This window comes from Suillus subaureus (genome assembly GCF_016647635.1).
Source record: "Suillus subaureus strain MN1 chromosome Unknown BJ212scaffold_6, whole genome shotgun sequence".
Taxonomy (NCBI): Eukaryota; Fungi; Basidiomycota; class Agaricomycetes; order Boletales; family Suillaceae; genus Suillus; species Suillus subaureus.
This window is the reverse complement of record NW_024538562.1, coordinates 917,772-937,173: the sequence shown is the minus strand read 5'-3', so window position 1 is coordinate 937,173 and position 19,402 is coordinate 917,772. Positions and strand designations below refer to the sequence as shown.

The 19,402-nt window shown below is 46.8% G+C and overlaps 7 protein-coding genes across 7 annotated transcripts; 3 read left to right on the top strand and 4 right to left on the bottom strand.

Annotated features, from left to right (window-relative positions):
* Positions 1-641: 641 nt before the first annotated feature.
* BJ212DRAFT_1547435 (uncharacterized protein) lies at positions 642-2,707 on the top strand (the record flags this gene model as incomplete). Its single annotated transcript, XM_041341881.1, has 6 exons — positions 642-779; positions 831-1,352; positions 1,399-1,497; positions 1,550-1,660; positions 1,712-2,081; positions 2,136-2,707. 6 exons carry the CDS (start codon positions 642-644, stop codon positions 2,705-2,707), a joined length of 1,812 nt encoding a protein of 603 aa, XP_041196599.1.
* A 2,094-nt stretch (positions 2,708-4,801) lies between these two features.
* On the bottom strand, positions 4,802-9,251 carry BJ212DRAFT_1445288 (uncharacterized protein; the record flags this gene model as incomplete). The annotated part of the gene is made up of 14 exons (XM_041338090.1): positions 4,802-4,944; positions 5,214-5,271; positions 6,578-6,993; positions 7,030-7,354; positions 7,376-7,455; positions 7,516-7,803; positions 7,887-7,977; positions 8,038-8,349; positions 8,400-8,406; positions 8,431-8,453; positions 8,475-8,517; positions 8,539-8,613; positions 8,650-8,824; positions 9,035-9,251. 14 exons carry the CDS (start codon positions 9,249-9,251, stop codon positions 4,802-4,804), a joined length of 2,253 nt encoding a protein of 750 aa, XP_041196598.1.
* Positions 9,252-10,543: 1,292 nt separating this feature from the next.
* BJ212DRAFT_1264936 (isoprenoid synthase domain-containing protein) lies at positions 10,544-11,679 on the bottom strand (the record flags this gene model as incomplete). The annotated part of the gene is made up of 3 exons (XM_041330451.1): positions 10,544-10,894; positions 10,953-11,241; positions 11,300-11,679. The coding sequence occupies 3 exons, from the start codon at positions 11,677-11,679 to the stop codon at positions 10,544-10,546; spliced, it is 1,020 nt and encodes a 339-aa protein (XP_041196597.1).
* A 1,903-nt stretch (positions 11,680-13,582) lies between these two features.
* On the top strand, positions 13,583-14,270 carry BJ212DRAFT_1264517 (3-hydroxyanthranilic acid dioxygenase; the record flags this gene model as incomplete). Its single annotated transcript, XM_041330421.1, has 4 exons — positions 13,583-13,747; positions 13,798-13,900; positions 13,957-14,037; positions 14,095-14,270. The coding sequence occupies 4 exons, from the start codon at positions 13,583-13,585 to the stop codon at positions 14,268-14,270; spliced, it is 525 nt and encodes a 174-aa protein (XP_041196596.1).
* A 130-nt stretch (positions 14,271-14,400) lies between these two features.
* BJ212DRAFT_1264804 (RNA polymerase) lies at positions 14,401-15,300 on the bottom strand (the record flags this gene model as incomplete). Its single annotated transcript, XM_041330439.1, has 6 exons — positions 14,401-14,545; positions 14,600-14,739; positions 14,793-14,874; positions 14,930-15,034; positions 15,093-15,175; positions 15,232-15,300. 6 exons carry the CDS (start codon positions 15,298-15,300, stop codon positions 14,401-14,403), a joined length of 624 nt encoding a protein of 207 aa, XP_041196595.1.
* Positions 15,301-15,349: 49 nt separating this feature from the next.
* BJ212DRAFT_1334115 (WD40-repeat-containing domain protein) lies at positions 15,350-16,818 on the top strand. Its single transcript, XM_041334856.1, has 4 exons — positions 15,350-15,461; positions 15,512-15,696; positions 15,756-16,626; positions 16,685-16,818. Exons 1-4 carry the CDS (start codon positions 15,381-15,383, stop codon positions 16,751-16,753), a joined length of 1,206 nt encoding a protein of 401 aa, XP_041196594.1. The 5' UTR covers positions 15,350-15,380; the 3' UTR covers positions 16,754-16,818.
* On the bottom strand, positions 16,819-18,987 carry BJ212DRAFT_1334114 (aspartic peptidase A1). The gene is made up of 7 exons (XM_041334855.1): positions 18,679-18,987; positions 18,553-18,644; positions 18,160-18,497; positions 17,977-18,109; positions 17,696-17,926; positions 17,111-17,641; positions 16,819-17,061 (listed from the first exon to the last, which is right to left on the bottom strand). Exons 1-7 carry the CDS (start codon positions 18,725-18,727, stop codon positions 16,981-16,983), a joined length of 1,455 nt encoding a protein of 484 aa, XP_041196593.1. The 5' UTR covers positions 18,728-18,987; the 3' UTR covers positions 16,819-16,980.
* Positions 18,988-19,402: the final 415 nt, after the last annotated feature.

Sequence of the window (19,402 nt, the reverse complement as noted above, 5' to 3'; positions counted from 1 at the left end):
ATCTAATGGAATGATCAATCAGCAGAGTCCAAGGCTATGTATGAAGCATATGGGTAGTCTATTGGTAAGTAGAAATGGATCACAAATCATGAAACAGAAATGAAACATAGGTAATGGATCAGGGAGCAGTATGGATATACAGATAACTGAAGTACCAGAGTTAGGGGGTTACCAAAAGGAGATGAGCACTGGGTGTGGATTCAGATGAGTTGTGGACTGGACCAGACAAGTGGACAGATTGAATGATGAGATGTTGGAGGGAGATGAGATGTGGATCTGAGATGAGATAAGGGTTGGATCTGAGATCCAGATATGTGGATATGACAGATGCCTGGGACACAGTGGACTCATCCACATCCATTGAATTGTAGTTGGTCACCAGAGGGTCATTGAATTGAACGGCTGACTGTGGACTCATGTTGTGTGGGGAACTTACTGATTTGTTGACTGATAATTGAAAAAACTTCGAAGTTCAACACAAAACTGGCAATTGCTGGAAGTTGAACTGGGACCAAACAAAGACAAACAATCAACGATTTTATCAATCATCCATCAAATGTGTTGTTTCTTTTGAAACTTCATCCTTGTGATAACTGATTTCAACCCTATTTGAAGATCTTTAAATCTCTCACTCAATCATCATGTCCACTCCAGTTGACAACTCTTTGACCGGTCTCAAGGCATCCACTGCCCAGATCATGGCCATCATCAGCAGAGCCCAGCAGATTCCCCCAGGTAACAGCTACTTTTCTCTGACAACACAGATCAGTTCACTTGTGGTATGTAGCTTTCTTTTTTCTTTTCTTTTTTTCTCTCTAACATCCAGGCAGGCTCAAGTGATCAAGGACTATGGGTCTGGACCCCTGCCCGGCATTGTGCTTTCATGCTCCAAGGAGCTATTGTGCGTCTGGGGCATGACTCCCCAGGTCTGGCCCAACTGGCACAACATCGGGTACAACAATCCCCGTCTCTTGACACATGTCTGGCGCCCCAAGCTCCTCACCTGGGAGGCCTTAGGTGACCATACCTTTGATCTCCCAGTTGCTGCTCCTCCCTCCACAGGTCCAATTCCAGTGGACCTTCCCTCCCCACCCATCCGCACCGGCAATGTCGCCGGTCCCTCCACCAGCACCACCACTGAGTTCCAGGACAAGGGGAAAGGTAAGGCTGTCGATGCTGACCTGGAGCCCAAGGCGGAAGGGAGCTGGAAGAGGAAGTCTCCCATGATTTCAGGACTCTCCTCCCAACCGCCGAAGTCTGTGATGAAGACTTGCAAGCATGCGAAATCCTCTTGCTGGGTGGCATCCAAGCCCCTAGTGGACTTGGAAGATGAGGAAGACATGGGTATTCAGGTAAGTTGTCTGGTTCATCTTTGACTTGGCTCACAGTTTCTTGTAGCCATTGTCGGGTGGAGTGCCGGAAGTCATCCTTCCCCAGCTCTCCAATTCGCCTAGATCACCCTGGGTTCTGACCAAAAAGCCCTTTGGCCCCGCTACAGTAAGTCACATTTATGTGTCTGGGACTTGGGTGTATGCTCACACTGTACCAGGTGATTGCCGGCAGTCACCCGGCAGTCATCGAGCCCTCCCAGCCGACTCCCGAAAGCCCAGTGGAGGCACCCCCAGTCATTGATGGAGGTGATATTCTCATTCCCAGACCAGTGAGTACTTTGATTTATTTGAAAGTGTCCATTCACTAACACAATCCACAGAACAACCCATGCCAGGCTTGCACCAAGCTAAACTGGGACTGCGCAACTTGGTTGGACAAGAGGACTGGGAATCCATGTATGTCATGCATCCACTGCACAACAAAGAAGATCAAGTGCATCCTGGCAACTATGGGTACCCTGCCGAAATGTGTTCATGGGTCCTCTACCACCTGGAACACAAGGTCCAGGACACCCTCCAAAGCTCCCTCCAAAGCTCCCCCCACCTCCCAATCCAAGGCCCAGACTCGCAGTCAGTCTCATGGCAAGTCCAGAACTCTGGGTGTCACTGCTGTGACAACCCCCAAGACCCAGATGCATGGTCGCAGCAAGACCATCACTGCCATCAAGGCGCCTGCACCTGCACCAGCTTGTAAGTCACCTGAGTTTTGTTTCATCACCATCTGACCATTATTTTCCCTTGTAGCACCTCTGTCTTTGAGTTCAGCAGTCCCTGCTCCAGCACCTGGTCCAGCAGTCCCTGCTGCAGCACTCAACCTGCCCATGCTGGATCTCCATGCCATGGCAATTGCGATTCAGGATGGTGCAGCTTGCATCACCATTCTCAAGGCTCATGTGGCAGAGCAGGATGGTAAGATTGATACCCTGCAATGCCTCCATGAAGGCCTTAGGCGCGAAATCATCGACCGGCACCCTGCATTCCCACTTCTCGAACCTCCAGCCAATGCAACATCCTTGTTGCTTGATCAATCTGCCCCCCCAACCATGTCACCATCCGCATCTGCACTCCCCCCTCTCATTGATCTCTCAATTGGAGAGATGATGCCTGCACCCCTGAAATTTGAAAATGCCTCTGCCATTGAGGGCCTCCTGTTTGAGTACAACTGGGTTGTTCAACCAGAGGTTCCAGATACATCTGGTGAAAATGTGGACCCATGTGATCCAGGCAACCTGGTCCCAGAATATGATTCTTCCAATGACATGGATGTTGAGGTGAAGGTTGAAGCATCTTTTGAGGAGGTTGACATGGCTACATAATTGCATAGTGATAAACATATGTACAAGTTTTCCAATGAATGTTACCTCTGCTAGTCCATTTATTCAATCACTGAGTCTCAAGTACCGAGTAGTGAAACCCAAAAGTTAGAAACAAAGATCAAAACTCAAAACCTGACAGTTGTAACAATGTATGAGTTTCAAGTTTTGAGTCTCAAATCACTGAGTCCTGAGTCCCAAAACCCAAACATTGAACCCCTTATATCAAACCCCAAAATCCAAAACTCAAAACTCATCAAAATGTATGAGCTTTGAGGTTTGAGTGTTGAGTTTACAAATCGACACTCAAACCTCAAAGCTCATACATTTCGACGAGTTTCAAGTTTTGGATTTCAGGGTTTGATATAAGGGGTTCGATGTTTGGGTTTCAGGACTCAGGACTCGGTGATTTGAGACTCAAAACTTGAAACTCATACATTGTCACGACTGTCGGGTTTTGAGTCCCAAGTCCCAAACATTGAAACCTGACACCCGAAACTTGAAAGTTGTACCAATATCTGAATTTTGAGTTTTGAGTTTTGAGTTTTGAGTTTTGAGTTTCAAGACTCGAATCACCAAGTCCCAAGTCCCGAACATTGAAACCCAACACCCAAAACTCGAAAGTTGTACCGATACCTGAATTTCAAGTTTCGAGTTTCAAGACTCAAATCACCGAGTCCTGAAACCTGAAGCCCAACACCTGAAACTCGAAACTCATACATTTTTACAACTTTTGAGTTTCAGGTGTTGGGTTTCAGGACTTGGTGATTCGAGTCTCGAAACTCAAAACTCGAAATTCAGATATTGGTATGAGTTTTGAGTTTCAAGACTTGAATCACCAAGTCCCAAAACCCAAAACCCGATACCTGAAACTTGAAAGTTGTAAAAATGTATGAGTTTCAAGTATTGATTTTCAAACTTGAAACTCAAAACTCATACATTTTTACAACTTTCGAGTTTCAGGTGTTGGGCTTCAGGTTTCAGGACTTGGTGATTTGAGTCTTGAAACTCGAAACTCGAAATTCAGATATTGGTATGACTTTCGAGTTTCGGGTGTCAGGTTTTGATGTTCAGGACTTGGTACTTGCTGTGTTGACTTTGATCGACGTTGACAGGATCTGAGTCTGAATGTCATTGATGACTTGGATCAAAACTAGTGCAACAGCATTGCTCATATGTCCATATAGTATACCAATACCTCGGCCCATATGTCTAAATGATATGTATTTGGGCATACCCATTTATATAATATACCCTATGTCAGCCCACCCATATATATAATACATATTTCCTGCCCCATTGGCCCACCCATCTATCTAATATACCCTATGTTGGCCCACCCATTTATATGACATCCCCCTCCATCAGCCCACCCGTCTATCTGATATACCCTATGTCGGCCCACCTGTATATATAATACATATTTCCCCGCCCCATCGGCCCACCTGTCTATCTAATATACCCTATGTCAGCCCACCCATCTATCTAATATAACCCCCACCTCGGCCCACCTGTCTATATAATAATATCTACCATACATCTCTCTTCAGCCCAGCTGTCTATAATATATGTCTATCCTACTCTACATATTGCCCAGATGGGCCCACCCATCTCCATCGGTAATAATATTTCTTCCAGCCCATCCACCATTGTTGAGGATATTTATAACATGGGCATAGATGGGCCCACCCATCCCCATCAGAAATAATATCCCTCCCAGCCCACCTGTCAACATCGAGGATATACATAACATTGGCCCATAGTCCACTGGCCCATCTTATACAGGATATTATGTAGGTCAGGTGACCCATATAATACAGAGTTTGTCACTGAAGGGGCTCACACTATGGAGTATTGAATGAGTACTGTGAACCAATGCACCCTACAACGACAACTCACCTGTCTGTCTGAATGGTTGGCAAGGTTGTTGAGCAAGTGCTCCCTCAGGCTAGTGTATAATTGCAAGGCAGCAGTGTGGGCCTCAAGTTTAATGCATCATCGATTGAACATCAAATTCCCAAAGTTTGCACATGGAGTGGATAAAACAGTCTGTCATAGTAGTATCACTAAGAAAGAAAATGATCCAACAGCTAGTATCTATAACGCATAGTACAGGGTATCATAAATTTGCTTATCAAAGTACTTATTCAAGTAGAATGAAGAATGATAATGCACAGAAGTAGACTTAGTCAATTGAGGATCCGCTGCAGTACCCAGCCTTGGGATAATGTTGACGAATGCTCAAAGTTGTGTCAGAGGAACTACATCTCCCACCAGAGTACTGTTGGCATATTTTATGTGTGTCAATGTGTGCATCTGGGTGATGGGATCAACCACACCAATCTTAAAGCTGCGCACATAACAAATATATTGATCACACCATGTGATACGTGAGCCTCATCGAGGTATTGGGCACATGATGAGCTGCAATTCGCAGATGGCATGACCTTCAAAAGAGGGGAAAGGTTTCAGGGGTAATCAAAATGTATACAAGTACTAAAGAGCTCACCCTTTAACCCAGACTTAAGCCAATCATACGCGCTATCAATGCTGAGAATGGCAACATCCTTTCAGCCTGTTAAGAACCATGCTCAAAGGAGAGAGAGACTGTCTCAGAGGGGCTTGGCCTCAGCTCGTATGCTGTGCCCCTTACCTGAGTATGTGCCCTTCATTTCAGAGGAAGTCCGATAATGGTCCAACGAAGTCCAGAGGACTTCCAGAGGCTGGCTACTCTGGTGGAGAGTGTGGGAGGACTTCCGGAGGAGCGCAGGAAACGTCCAGAGGAGCGCGGGAGAGTTCCGGAGGAATGCAGGAAGTGCTCAGGAGAGTTCCCACTGCAAGGTAATACTTCTACAGGAAAACAGGATGGAAGGACAAGATGTCTGGAGGTCTGGAGTATGGAGGACAGGAGGTCCAGAGGTATGGAGGATGGAACGTCCAAAGGACAGGATGCCTGGAGGTATGAGGGACAGGATGTCTGGAGGTACAGAAGACAGGAGGTCCAGAGGTCTGGAAGGAATAGGGGCTACATCGGACGAAGTCCAATGTAGAAGCAAATGGAGGTAGACTACCCTAAGGTAGAGTCGGAGGGACAGGAAGTGGACCTAAGTCTGGAAAGAGGGTAAGTGCTGGAAAGGCAAGACTCTAGCCTAGGGAAGCAATCCCTAGACTTGGGACAGAGACATAGGGGACAAATCTGAAAGTCTGGAATTCCAGCCTAGGGAATCCTTCCCTAGGCCTTATGGAAAAGGATGAGACTCAGACAGACTGAAGTCCAGAAGATGATTGGCAAGTAGAACAGGATCTAAGATGAGAGAGCAGGAACTAAGATGATATTCAGACTGAGGACTCTACTGTAGTTGTACAGGGGTTATATACTAGAGGCTATCTGAGAGAATCAGTAAGCAAAGGAGTAAGGCTATGTACAAGCATGCAGAAACACATTGGTAAGTAAGACAGAACATAAGTAAATGAACTCGGAGATGAAACTAGTACAAGGATCAATCAGCAAGACGGAAACAGAGATAACCGAGAACCAGAAAGGCAGAGATGCCTAAATGGGGATAGGCGCAGGATCTCAGACAGAGGGTGGGAATAGGTCTGGAGATAGTACAGTTAATATCTGGAGGTCTGGAGATCTGGGGATCCAGAAGGCAGGACAGAAACAGGACTGAGATATGTGAGGTGGTGGATGTAGTCTGGAATCTGAGAGGAGGTAAAGTCCGGATGTCTTGCTGGACAGAATGTGCATAGGGTGGACAGGATAGGGGATCCAGGAATGAGTCAGATATGGGGTCCGGAAACAGGTCCAGAAAGCGTGGGAATATGATGGGATCTATGTCTGGCATACGGGATATGACACAGCCACCCAACACGTGCAGGAGAGGCATGCATGGTTTGCACAGGTAAAACAACACTGGGATTGTGGAGACAAACTTGCTGCAAGCGAACAGTATGCCATATTTGAATGTGCTCAAAAGGAATATTCAAGGGGTGGTCAATCAGCAATCTTCTTGGGACCCCCACCCCAAAAACTCCATCTCCTTTCCTTGCATTGCATTGAAGGAAGCCTGAGAGAGCATACCACAGATCTAGGATGTTAAATTGATCGGCGACCTCATCAATTTTCAAGCCAGTGCAGGTGGGGTTACAGTTGAGATGAATGGCAGTGCTGCCAGCAAGGAATGTACAAGGAGAGTGAGCCTGGGGAATTTCATTGTGCCTTGCAGTAGCCAACATTCTTATTTTGCTGAAGTAGTTGGAACTGGTCCGAGTGTGATTCAGTTCTTCTAAAAGTGCGGTTCATGGATCCATCGGTTCACTACTTGCCCCATTTTCTTCCTCGTCCTCGTCCCATTCAACCTCATGAAGTTCTTTGAGATCAGGATCAGTGGGAAGGCTCTTGAGAGTTGTAGCAATTGCAAAATGATGCAGTTTCTCTGCTTGATCTAAGTGATAACAGATTTGGGGATCATAATCATTGTTGTTCATGTGCCACACTGGATCCTTGATTTCAGAGATGTGTGCATGTTCAGTTGCATCTGTGGACCACTGGATGAGGGCGCTGACTTGGGATATGCTAGCAGTAATGCTCTGCATGAGCTCCAGCTTGGGTATGTGCCAATTATCAATGACTCTCTTTGTACCCATCTGAGCACCTAGTGTCATGACAGCATCTTTGTTGTTATGAAATATTGCAAGTGATCTGTTGATAGATGTCAGTACACTGTCATCAGGTGAGGGAGACTGCACTAAGTATCAGACATCCATTAAAGCATGAATTGCAACCATGAATCAAGGAGGGGCTGCACCAGCAATCAGTCCAATGATATAATGCTGTATATCATGGTGGACTCTGCCCATGACCTGTTTCAGTTTGGAGATTCTGTTGGAGAAGTGGTGATAGCCTGTGATGGGTTGCAATATTGACATCTGGAAATCAAATTCCACCACTCCAAGAACTACAAGACAGCATTGCATGTCATGGTCATAGAATTGCTTATGCCAGTGATGCAGAGCTTCCAGTGTGAGGAAGATTGCAGGATCACTGAACCACCAACCCTTCCAGAAAGGTGCAAAGACACCATTTAGCCAGAAATCTGCACATGCAGCAAAAAAGCTTTGAGGTTGTTGGGATCAGTATTGATGCTGGGGAGCTGCTTGAGAGTGATGGCATGTGTACATGCAGGGTGACAAAAGTTGTCCCCAAACTGCAGATACAATGCCAGTGTAAATGGAGAAGTTTTACCATGCACACATGCAAGCATACATGCCTTGGGAGTATCAACAATGTATGCAGCAAGGGGGGTAAAACAGTGGTGGATGTTTCCCACTGGGTCGGACATCATGATTCCAAGTTCGGCGGCTTTCATCAGGGGCTGCAAAACAATCAAAAGATACTCATGGATGAGACAATCTTCGAGCATACCCTGCATTTGTTGATTAGGGTGTAGGTACTGCAGGATAGGGAGGAGAGCCGTGAGCATGAATGTCTTGGACAAGAGCTTCATAGGAGTGTGCATGTGAATATTAGCAAGGCCTAGCAGAAGCAGGTGTGTGACCCTGGCACCTGTCATTGTTGTGACATTGGTCTTGTCAGACGAAAGCACAGTGCCAAGGATTGTTGCACCTTGGGGCAGTTGATCCTACAGTCTTGTGAGATGGTGCACATCATGAGTCCATCAACAGCATGTACTTGGATGCTCCAAGCAGTGTCACCTGTCAACCATTCCAAATACACATGCAGGAGCTGTGCTGCAGTCTTGTAAACATGATGAGGGATAAAGTCAAGTTGGTCATGAACAAGGGGATTACTGAAGAGACTCTCCAAACACTTGACTGGGTCCCTCCAAAATAGTTGAATTGGGCTTTTCATGCCATGAAGTGAGGGAATGAGTTGGCATTTCCAGCTCAGTCCCTTTGGCAGCACTTCAGCCCAGCTTCACAAATCTTTGGCGTTGTTGAATGACAGTTGTAATTGTTTTATCTGTGAGGTAATGTCATGATCAAAGCATGAAAGCAACAAGGAAGATACATACCATAGAGGGCTGTAAAAAGGTATTGATTGCTGCCATGCTAAGGGCAGAACACAGGAGGAAGTCGGCGACCTCCCACTCTTCCCTCAATGCAAATGGATAAAACAGGTTCTCCTTCCTATATTCTGCATACTCGCCAGCATCAAAAAGATCCAGAAATGTGACACCATCTTGAGAATAGCACCTGGCTGCACCCTCATACCATTCCTCATTAATTGGAGGTAAATTTCCTGTGAGGTCTCCATCTAAGTTGGTATCCATGGAATCCCAGCCTGAGCATCAAATTGCGAGTCACCCCCAACACCAAATCCCTGACTCATATCAACACTAGTATCCAAATTCTGAGGTGGATCAAGGGATCGCTGTGGTGGAACTACATCTGTGAATTCCAAGATGTCGACGATGTCATGAATGGAACTGTGACAAGATGTCCAAGGCTGACTTAGATGGCGAGTGATGCTGGAGTCCTTGGTGAAAACTTTCCTGCACTTTGGACAGGTAGGTGTTGGCATCATTGATGATGTGTGCACTCAAGTTCCCACACTTCTTTCATTCGGTCTAGGTGCATGTACATCCATATGTCCTCTCATTCTGAAATATTTACTTGTTCTTCTCCTAAAACTAACTATTATCCTCCCTCGACTCCTTGAGCCTCATCATCCCCTTCAAGTTGGCCTGATAAAGGACATCTGTGCCCTACACATTCTCCACAATTGCACCCTGTCAAGGAGGAGGAAGATGATGATATGAGAGCTTACCTATACCAATGTATTTTGTGAGCTGCACACACTTATGTGTTGCTTTGTTACTCATATCCCACTATCTGCAGGAACAAGGCTCAACCAAGTCCAGCTACTTGTTTGATCAGCCAGCAGAAGAAGAAGACTCCAACCTCACACTCGAGGCAGCCCAGGCCAAATGCAAAGTGTGTCAAGCTCAAAAACACCTGGCCAACTGCCTTTTGGAGCACCATCAAATACTTATCCATATCTCCTGCTGCCGGGCAGAAGCTGCAAACCAGCATCTATTATTGGCTGACCTCAACGTTGGATGCATGCACTCAGAGCACCAGAGGAAAAATGGTATCACAATGTTTACTATATGAGCATGACACTGAGTAGTAAGTTTTTATTTCCTATTACCACTGTTATTAATAAAAATGAAAATAAGACCTTGTAGCATAGTAAATAGTTTGTTCTCGCTGCACATATATGTATACAAACTCGCTAGTATTATATATGTCTTTTACAAGTGCTACAGTGTGTAACGGTTTGTGTCACTTGTACAGTGTGTGAGCTTGTGGGCTTGTACTTGCTTGTGCTGCTGTCCACTTGTACCCAGACTTATGGTCATTTGTTTGTGATGTCTGTGGGACCTGTGATCCTTGCGCGGACTTGTGCAGATTTGTCAAGCGTGTGGGAATTGTCGCGAAATCAATAGTTTGCTGATGCAGACCATTTTTTCTATATTAAAGATTTCATACTTTTACACTGATTTCTTCATTTCACCATCCAAAGGAGTGGTTGATCACTGTACAGACTGAATTGTAAGTACAGATCTTGAATTGTTCCTATGAGCTGTATAATGCCAGTGATTCATGTCAACAAATATTTGCAAATCAATAATAACTTCATTCGAAATCCTTGCCTCTAACACCAAATAGAAATCCATGTCGACAAAAGTAAAAAGTCTATTGCAGAGCTCGACATCACCCTCAGAACTAGAGATGAAACCCAGTTTATTTCTGTCTCCAAGTACTGCACTACATGTCAACACATTCATCACTTTCAATCATTCATCTCTTTCACTCTCGCTCATCCTCGATATCTTTGGGGTACAAAGTTACCAGCCGAGTGAGGAGGGCGACATTGTTTGCAGTTCCAAAGTATCTGGAGCACTGGAACGACCAGACCAAATTTCCACCAACCCAACGCGTAAGAGCTTCGACGTAGAGCGCAACGTCACGGTCAATATCTGCGCCCCAGGACGGCAAACGAGACTTGTCCTTCAGAAAACGAGCCATGAGCTGTTCAAAGACAACTCCGATGCAGTCCGCTGCATCTTGAACGCTTGCGTCTTTCTCCCGCATCAGAATAGTAACAATATTGTTGCTGGTGTGGCCCATGGCCTGCTCTACATTGTATGACAAGAGGTCCTGCTCTCAGTTAGTTCACGATCTTGTTCATCATCAAGAAAGCTGCAAAGGCACGCACATTTGTCCAGCACACCATGTCAACAGCTGCAAAATAAACACTTTGGAAGATGGGATCATCAAAGACTGCATCAGGTAATTCGATGTCGAGGTTATATTCTATGAAGGCGAAACAGCACCTCACAGCGCTGTTTTCACGACGAAGAGGCACGAAATTAATAAGATCGAGAACTCCTCCGGCTTCTCTGAGTTCTGCTTCCTGCGCAACAGCTTTGGTGTATCCCTTTAGGCTGCTAAGGAAGTGTTTGAAGAACTGCGGCTTCGCGGAACGGATAACGGCTTGGCGAAAACTGCGAAACCAAATCCCGTTAGTAAGACACGCGACACACAAGCCTAGATTACGCATACTCAAGAATGATTTTGGCCAAGTTAGACTCATGCTTGAAGTCTGGATCAGCCATAACTTGATAGAAGACCTCGCATGCGCCGTTCGCATCCTTGCCATTCATGTCATCGCTAAGATGATCCAGGACGAACAACAAGTTGAGGAAGTCGCAGGTTGTTCTGAATCCCTCGCGCCCTGCGTATGGGTATGCGAGGGCGCAGAGAAGCTCAGACTGGCTCTTTTCCATGATAGCGTTTTGTTTGTCGTTGCAAACATTGAAACGGGTGGCCCACGCCTTACTCTCTGCACTGCACTCCTGCAAGTGAGGGCTAGGTTTGCTAAAGTCGAAGGGACAGAGGGAGAAGAAGTCAGGAAGAGTGTACTGGATGATTGCAGAAGACATGTTACAGTTGTGAATCCAGCAGTCATCGTAGGAGTACTTATACCCGCTTCGCACTGCGTCTACGTCAAACTCCTTGTCCTTTTCGTCAAAAGAAAATTTGATATTAGGTGATGTCACTTATTTTCGTCAGCCCGACATACCCTTGGCAAACGATTCATCTAGTATGACAACAGCTGAATATACACAAGCCAGACCAAACCTGGAGAGTTGTGAAGTACGTTTCAGGTCTGCTGCGTCTTGGCTGGTTTTGGTTTAAAATTGCGTAGATGTCGGTGCGGATTTGATATATTGGCGCCCCATTGAAAATGCAACATTGACAATAACATCCTTCAGCTATAGATGGTATGACCATCACGGCATTGTCACTTACACCGGGGTGAGCACCACCATATGGCAAGTGACCAATGGATGATGAATACATCGTGATAGATCTAGCACGTTTATTCCGGCAATCGCGCAGACAGCATGTGCTACCAGTCACCAGGAAAAGGTAAGTGCTGAGATAGTAATAGCACTGAGCTAGTAATGGTCATCCCACAGTCATCGGGTGTTAGATTAATTCTACAAAATGACAGTCAAAAGCAAATTCAGACGGAGCCAGAGCACCAACACACCTACTCTAGAGCATTCTAGAGTATACTACCGAACACGTTTTCGGCAGAGGTTGCAAATTGATTTTCGAAAGGGCTGATCTACCATCTGTCTTGCGTAATGATGCCCTGAAATGAATTACGACCACAGGGTGAGCACTAGGCACGGCAGTGGCAGTCATGTACCGTGTACAAGTACACTGTTATGCACGACAGATCACCACACAACTTTTGAAATCAAGTGAGATCACCCCGGAATGAATTCTAGGACCTAATCGCGAGCCAATTTGCGGGACTCACGACGGCCGCGAGAGCCGCAATCTACATAAGAAACAAGCCCCCGAGACTCGCGATTAAATCAGCGCAGCAAACAAACACGGAGAACGTACCTTAACTTGCACCGCCGACTGAACCCAATCCCTTCTGCCCCGTTTTCGCTGCAGGATCAAGGTTGGGTTCTTTGATATCCGCAGAATACGCCGGTTTCGTCAGAGTCACCGTATGTCTCGTCATTTGCTTCCCCTTTACGGACATCTTATCTGAGCGCTCTCTGAGATTATTTGGAGGAGCGGGTTTCTGATATTGACCTGTCACAATCGGACCTTTATCTGCAAGCCGAGGATACATTTCGAGCGATGAGTGATACTTTGATATAGCACTAGCCCCACCAAATAACGAGCGTTGTATGGATAGCCAGCACTTTCCCGTTCTTTAACCTAATCAACGTTTCAAGCTGTTTGATGAAAATTCTAGAGCACGCGTCATACCCATTAGGAGCTGGAGTGGCTAGTACAATTAAAGTCTCCAGCGTTTCCTCTTGGGAGACCCGTGATGCTATTGCTTGAAGCTGAGCTTGTGTTAATAACAGAAAGGCAGAGACCTATAGCTCCTGTGACATACCGGCAGAAACGAAAAAAGAAGTACTAACACAGATGGCTAGTAGTAACCATCAAGGAAAACTCCGGATTTTGTCAAGCGCTCATAATCGAGTTCCGACCGACGAAAGCCATCGCCACAATCGCCTACGAGGGCCAACCTATGTTATGACACAGTCGGAATGTAGCTGCAACGTGTTGATAGTTGGACGGATGTGTTATCAGGCCGCAAGTTGCGAGTGAACGTCGCTCCGAGTTTTGAGTTGTCCTCGATTGCATCCTTGATTGCTACCTTTCTCCTGGGAGTTACAAGTACTTGGTCCAATTGTAGTCCGCTATTTTCCACACCACACTGGCCGTCGCATGCACCCGATTTCGCCGTTGTAAGATCACGCATCTCAAGTTAGTACCAAACACCAAGCACATCTTACCGTGACAATGCCTCTCCTTCCGCCTATCAACTTCCCGCGCTGGCTCGACCAAAACCAGCACCTACTCAAGCCTCCTGTGAACAACTTCTGCCTATACCGGCAAAAGGACTTCACTGTGATGGCTGTAGGCGGTCCCAATGAGAGAAACGATTACCATGTGAACGAGACCGAAGTGCGTCTATATGATCGCTAAGATAAGAAATTGTACCGATTTCATTTTAGGAATGGTTCTATCAGTACAAGGGTGGCATGTTGCTCAGAGTGGTAGACGGGGATGAGTTCAAGGATATCAGGATCGAGGAGGGAGAGATGTTTTTACTGCCGGGTACGTTGAAGACCCTATCATCGTCAAATGCATTGATTTTACCAAAATCACGTTAGCCAACACACCCCACAACCCAGTCCGCTTCGCCGATACAATCGGAATTGTCATCGAAGCTGCTCGTCCGGATGCATCTCATGGTGCGTATAGATTTCTACTGCGCCAGATAATGTATCTCGACGCGTCTTCGCATTCAGACTCCTTGCAATGGTACTGTCGTGATCCTTCCCATACCAAGCCAACTATCATTCACAAGGAGACCTTCCACGTCACCGATCTCGGAACACAACTGAAGCCCGTTATCCAGCGCTGGATGTCGACCGAAGAATTGAGGAAGTGTAAGGAATGCGGGAATATCGCTCCTGCGAAGTAGCACGGTCCTGTCGGAGGTGAATAATATATGTACCCCCGCCTGAACTGTTTCGTATTCTGGTTCTGGTTCTGGTGCTAGTATACATGTAAATATGATAATGGAAAAACCATGCAAACCATGTCATATTTCTCTAGAAACATATACGATAACTGGCATATCGACCACTAGTTTCACTCGGACGAGTGATTTTGACGACTTGGCCTCTCCAAAGTCCATAGTATCGTGCCACGGGGTCAGCTAGTTGTATTCGAGGAAGCTGGGTCTCCCTCAGCCGACTAAGTGGATCGCAATGTAAGAACACATCAACTCATTCAGAGAATAAAACGCACTATTTTTCAAGAAGTTGTTTTTTCTGCTCAACGGTCAACACCTCATGCCGCGGGACCAGTGTGTGATGCGTGATATTGACGAGTAGGTCAGCTTCTGAAAACTCCTCGAGCCGATATTGTTTAGACATCGCCGCAATTACCTGCAAAGCAAACGTAAGGTTGCTACTGCGAGAACACAGAATCAAGCTCGCACTTTTCGCGCGGATGGCGTCATGTTACCAGGAAAGATAATGATCCCCCGCATGATCGACTTCTCCTCGAGAATACCCAATAGCCTGCGTGTTCACCCTACATCAGACGAACAGGCACAAGGGGCGTACATAGACGAACTTCCGCATTGTTTTAACGCCGACGCTTTTTTCATCCGAAAAGAATATGAAAATCTGATCTGCTGGATTTTCTCTGGAGTTCGTGAAGAAATTGAGCTGGTTTCGACTGGAAATGCAAGTCAACATCTGCAAGTGTACAGTACTGCATAATAGCTGCAACTGACTCGACGCTGCCTCCACTGTTTGCATAGTGCGACCTGAACGTGGTCAGGTCCATGTTAATCTCTTCGTCCGAGACTTGGTACCCCTTCGCCAATGATTCATTAAAAATGCACGAATACACCAATGAACATGATTTCGCACCCTATCTTTTACAAGTTCATGGATTGTCCGATTGACCTTCCATAGTTTCGCAGTTTCGTCCTCAGCCATCTTTCAAGTCGAGGGGAGTAGCCGGCAAAAGCAGTATTGAAACTCAGACGCCCAAAGTGATCCTTGACGAGCCTCTCACAATGCCGCCTCCACCAACGACCTCTAACGGTAATGCAGCAGCACCTCCACCAGCAACGATTCCGCTCTCAAATGCGTTGATGGTAAGTCCAGAATATGGTTCTGTATGCGTGCGCTGACAGGTCTGTCCCAGGCAAAGTTGAAGCCCGCGAAAATCTTCAAGGGAGCAGTTGAACCGACACCGCCGTCAACACCTGTCGCTAGATCACATCAAGGACCACGACACATCACTGCCATCACATTCGATGACCGGGGAGATCAGGTGTTGACTGCAGCTGAAGATGAGACTTTTCGGTTGTACAGCTGCAAGACGGGCAAGCAAGTTCTTACCACACTCTATTTCCTTCTGACGACTAATTTTTTGACATCGCGCTCAGACATCTCAAAACGCTGTATTCTAAGAAATATGGGGTCGACCTTCCTCGTTTCACACATAGACATACTACCGTCGTACACGCTTCGACGAAGGAAGACGACACGATTCGGTATCATTCACTGCACGACAACAAATACTTGCAATATTTCAAGGGGCACAGCGGACGCGTCGTCTCCTTGGAAGTTTCACCTATCGACGATGGTTTCATGTCCGGCTCAGTAGACAAAACAGTTCGATTATGGGACCTCCGCGCCCCGACATGTCGCGGGCTCCTGAACCTACCTGCATCACCCATCGTCGCGTACGATTCCAGCGGGTTGGTGTTCGCAGTAGGTGTGAATCACTACTCACGGATACTCCTATACGACCAAGCAAACTACGACAAAGACCCGTTCTTGACCATAACGCTAGAAGACCCCACCCTCGCACTAGTCAGCTACCCACCTCGCCCAATATACATGACATCTCTCTCATTCTCGCCAAACGCGAAATACATCCTTGTCGGCTGTTCTGGTGATGCGCACTACATCTTGGACGCGTTTGAAGGTCATCTATTGGCCAAGTTGGAGGGTCACGTTGGGTTGGAGCGCCGACGCATCGATGCCCCGCAGACTATCGACCCCTCGAAGGGTAACAGTGGTGAGGAGGTATCCTGGACGCCGGATAGCAAGTATGTTGTCAGCGGCAGTTTGAACGGGAAAATAATCATATGGGACGTCCAAAACTTGCCTGTGCGGTCAGGCGTCGTTGATCTCAAGGCACATCCAACGCGACTTCAGCCGCTTACTACTCTTGATGGCCATCCCGGTCCGTCTAGATGTGTGAGATTCAATCCTCGGTTAGCTATGATTGTGTCCGCAGGGGCGGAATTGGTGAATATCTCGATCTTTCATCGTCCTACGCATCTTGTGCTAACGGCACACTGTACAGGCATTTTGGCTGCCAGACCAGTCGGCAGATAACGAGGAAATCGCAAAGGAACTCTTGCGAAAAAAGTAGAGATAAACTTATTGTTGCAGTATTATGTATGTACGGTGTGGACTTCATTTCTCAGACTCTAGACAATTGATATCGTGCGTGATGATAGTAATGAATGATGATTATGATACAACTTGTAGATAATTCAATGCCTTCCCCCGAATCTAAGAAGAATCGATCCCGCGGTCCTGCTGGTAGAAAACAATCAACTACACCCCGTAACCATTAGGTAGTTCACGGGGCAGAAACTACGAAAGCTTGGCCAAAGAAATTTGGTTATTCTTCGTGTCCACAGAGAGATACGCATTCTTCAAAAACACATCTCCGACCTGCCAAAGGAGTCAACGACCGATGATACAATTGAAAAGAGTCACATACCAGCCATTCCGTGTCCGTCCCGATGGTGCCAGGCTGAATCCCAGCTGTGCAGTCACCAGTTGGATCATTGACGTCTACAGGCAGCACCACCATGTCTCTGGGATCGATAGTAAACGACGCGTTTCCAAAGGAAAGCGCGACGCTTGCATTCGACGTGCACGGAATCGTACACTGCTGAGTATCACATTTGCCACCAAGCATAGCCATGACTGCTAGGGTATCCGCCGGAGGGGCGATGATGAGAGTGGTGCCAGTATCAAGGATGGCAGTGCGCCCGGTCATGCCTGTGTTTTGCCCGTTGACCGTGATTGCGTTGAGAGCGCCCTCCCAGAACCCTATCTTGCTGACATTGGGGATCGTAATAAGGGTGCTGGCGACGAATTTAGTGGAGTCCAGTCCGCCGAATGTAACTTGGCCGTCGTTAAGTTGATCGGCGAGACGTGAGATCTTGAAAGACGAAATAGCTGAGGAGATGAGACCATTGGACGCCAAAGATTCGACAGGAGTTGGGACCTTTTCATTGGAAAGTGTCTACAAAAGAATCCGTCAGTGTGTTGGCGCCTCAAGACCAACAAGTCGACTTACTGATTGGGCAAGACCCATCAACCCATCAAAAGGCACGGTGTCGGCAGAGAATTGCACACTCTCCTCGTTTGCTACGCCGAAGGTATGGTTTTTGAGCTGCAAACCCGCCATGTTGACGTTGTCCTGGCAAAGAACACCAGCAACGTTTCCAGACCCATACGTCACATTGAAATTTTGATTGGACTGAACGAAAGAGCTTGACGACTTGGAGCCAAGGAAAGTATGGTTCCCCTTGAACTGGTGTGAGCGGATTATAGCGGTTGCTATTAACAAGGACTTACACAAGTACCCTGCTGAGATTGACAAGATTCACTACCGACCCAGAAGTCGGCGGAACCAGAGTCCATAAGGATATTAAAGTTCTGGGGGGGAGTACCAATCTGGATAGTTGCAATATATCCGACATCATCTGCACTGCACGATCATCAGTTGACCGATTCAAGGGGAAGAACGACTGGACTCACTCAATAGCGAGGCCAAGAGTATTATTAGCAGTAGGCTGCTTGGCATGAGTGAGACCGCCATTTTCAGCAGCCTGGATATCGAGAGCAGAAACTCCACTACCAGTGCCGGTGGAAGAAACATTGCTTGCTGCCTTTGTAGAAGGTTTGGAATAACGTGAATGGCGTCTGCTAAAGTTGCTCCTTGCCACTGTGGTAGCGCTACTGGCACTGACTGAAGCGCTTTCAAGAATGTACATCCTCTTGTGCATCTCTGCACGGAGTTCATGTTCAGGAGGTTCTGAACGTCCGGTCATGCGCGCAAGGCGTTTGTTGCCACGGTTAATGTGTTGTTGGAGAAGCTGTGCCATCGAATGGTCAGGGGCTATGGGGGAGGTGATGATCATATCAGCTCACCAATTGTGGGTGGACGTCGGTCCGTGGAGCGTATAACCGTTTCAGTGGCATTGTAATCATCCTTGGGTTAGCCCGCGTCCTGGTGACGGGCCCTCGCCCTCGCAGGGATTGCATCAGATGGGGTACAGTTTAGAATGCATGCTAATAGCACAGCGAAAACGATTGACAACTGCATCACGCGTGAAGAACTTCTTTGCAAGTACAAAAGAGTGAAAAAACAGTGAGAGCAACGTCGACTAGCGACAACTGGAACAGTTAGCAAAAGTTGAAACAGAATTTGAGATCGACTAGCGAACTATTGGAAGAATAAAATCGGGTGAAAGACAGTACGGCGCCAGGCCAGAGTTCGTAGACGTGGAAGGTGAGAAGATCCTAAGTGGACCGAAAAGTGATGTACTTCATTGATCTACGAACGTTCTTATATGTTCGTTGCACAGAACCTTTTGTCTTTCTTTCTTGGAATCATGACAATGACATAAGCACGTGTATAGCCTAGTATAGCCCGCAGTCGACACTTTGTTGTTCCCAACTTGCAAAGGTCGCAACGGTAGCACCGCAACAAGACCAAAAAAAAAGCATATCCAGTTGACAACCTCTGACAGGCTACAGCTCAGCTTTTCACTGGACCAAGAGTTTCATATAACTCGGATCATCTTCGAGGTAAAATAAGCTATGTATTGGTTTCCCACAGGAGATGATCAGCGCCTTTCAGGGCCATCTAACACGGGGACTTTGACTTGAAGTACTGTGACTGAAAAGGTGTGCTACCAACCCCATTCCCGTGACTAGCAAAGCGCTTTCCTCACGGGCAACGACCTACAACGACCTTTTAGGTGCCATATGACAATAT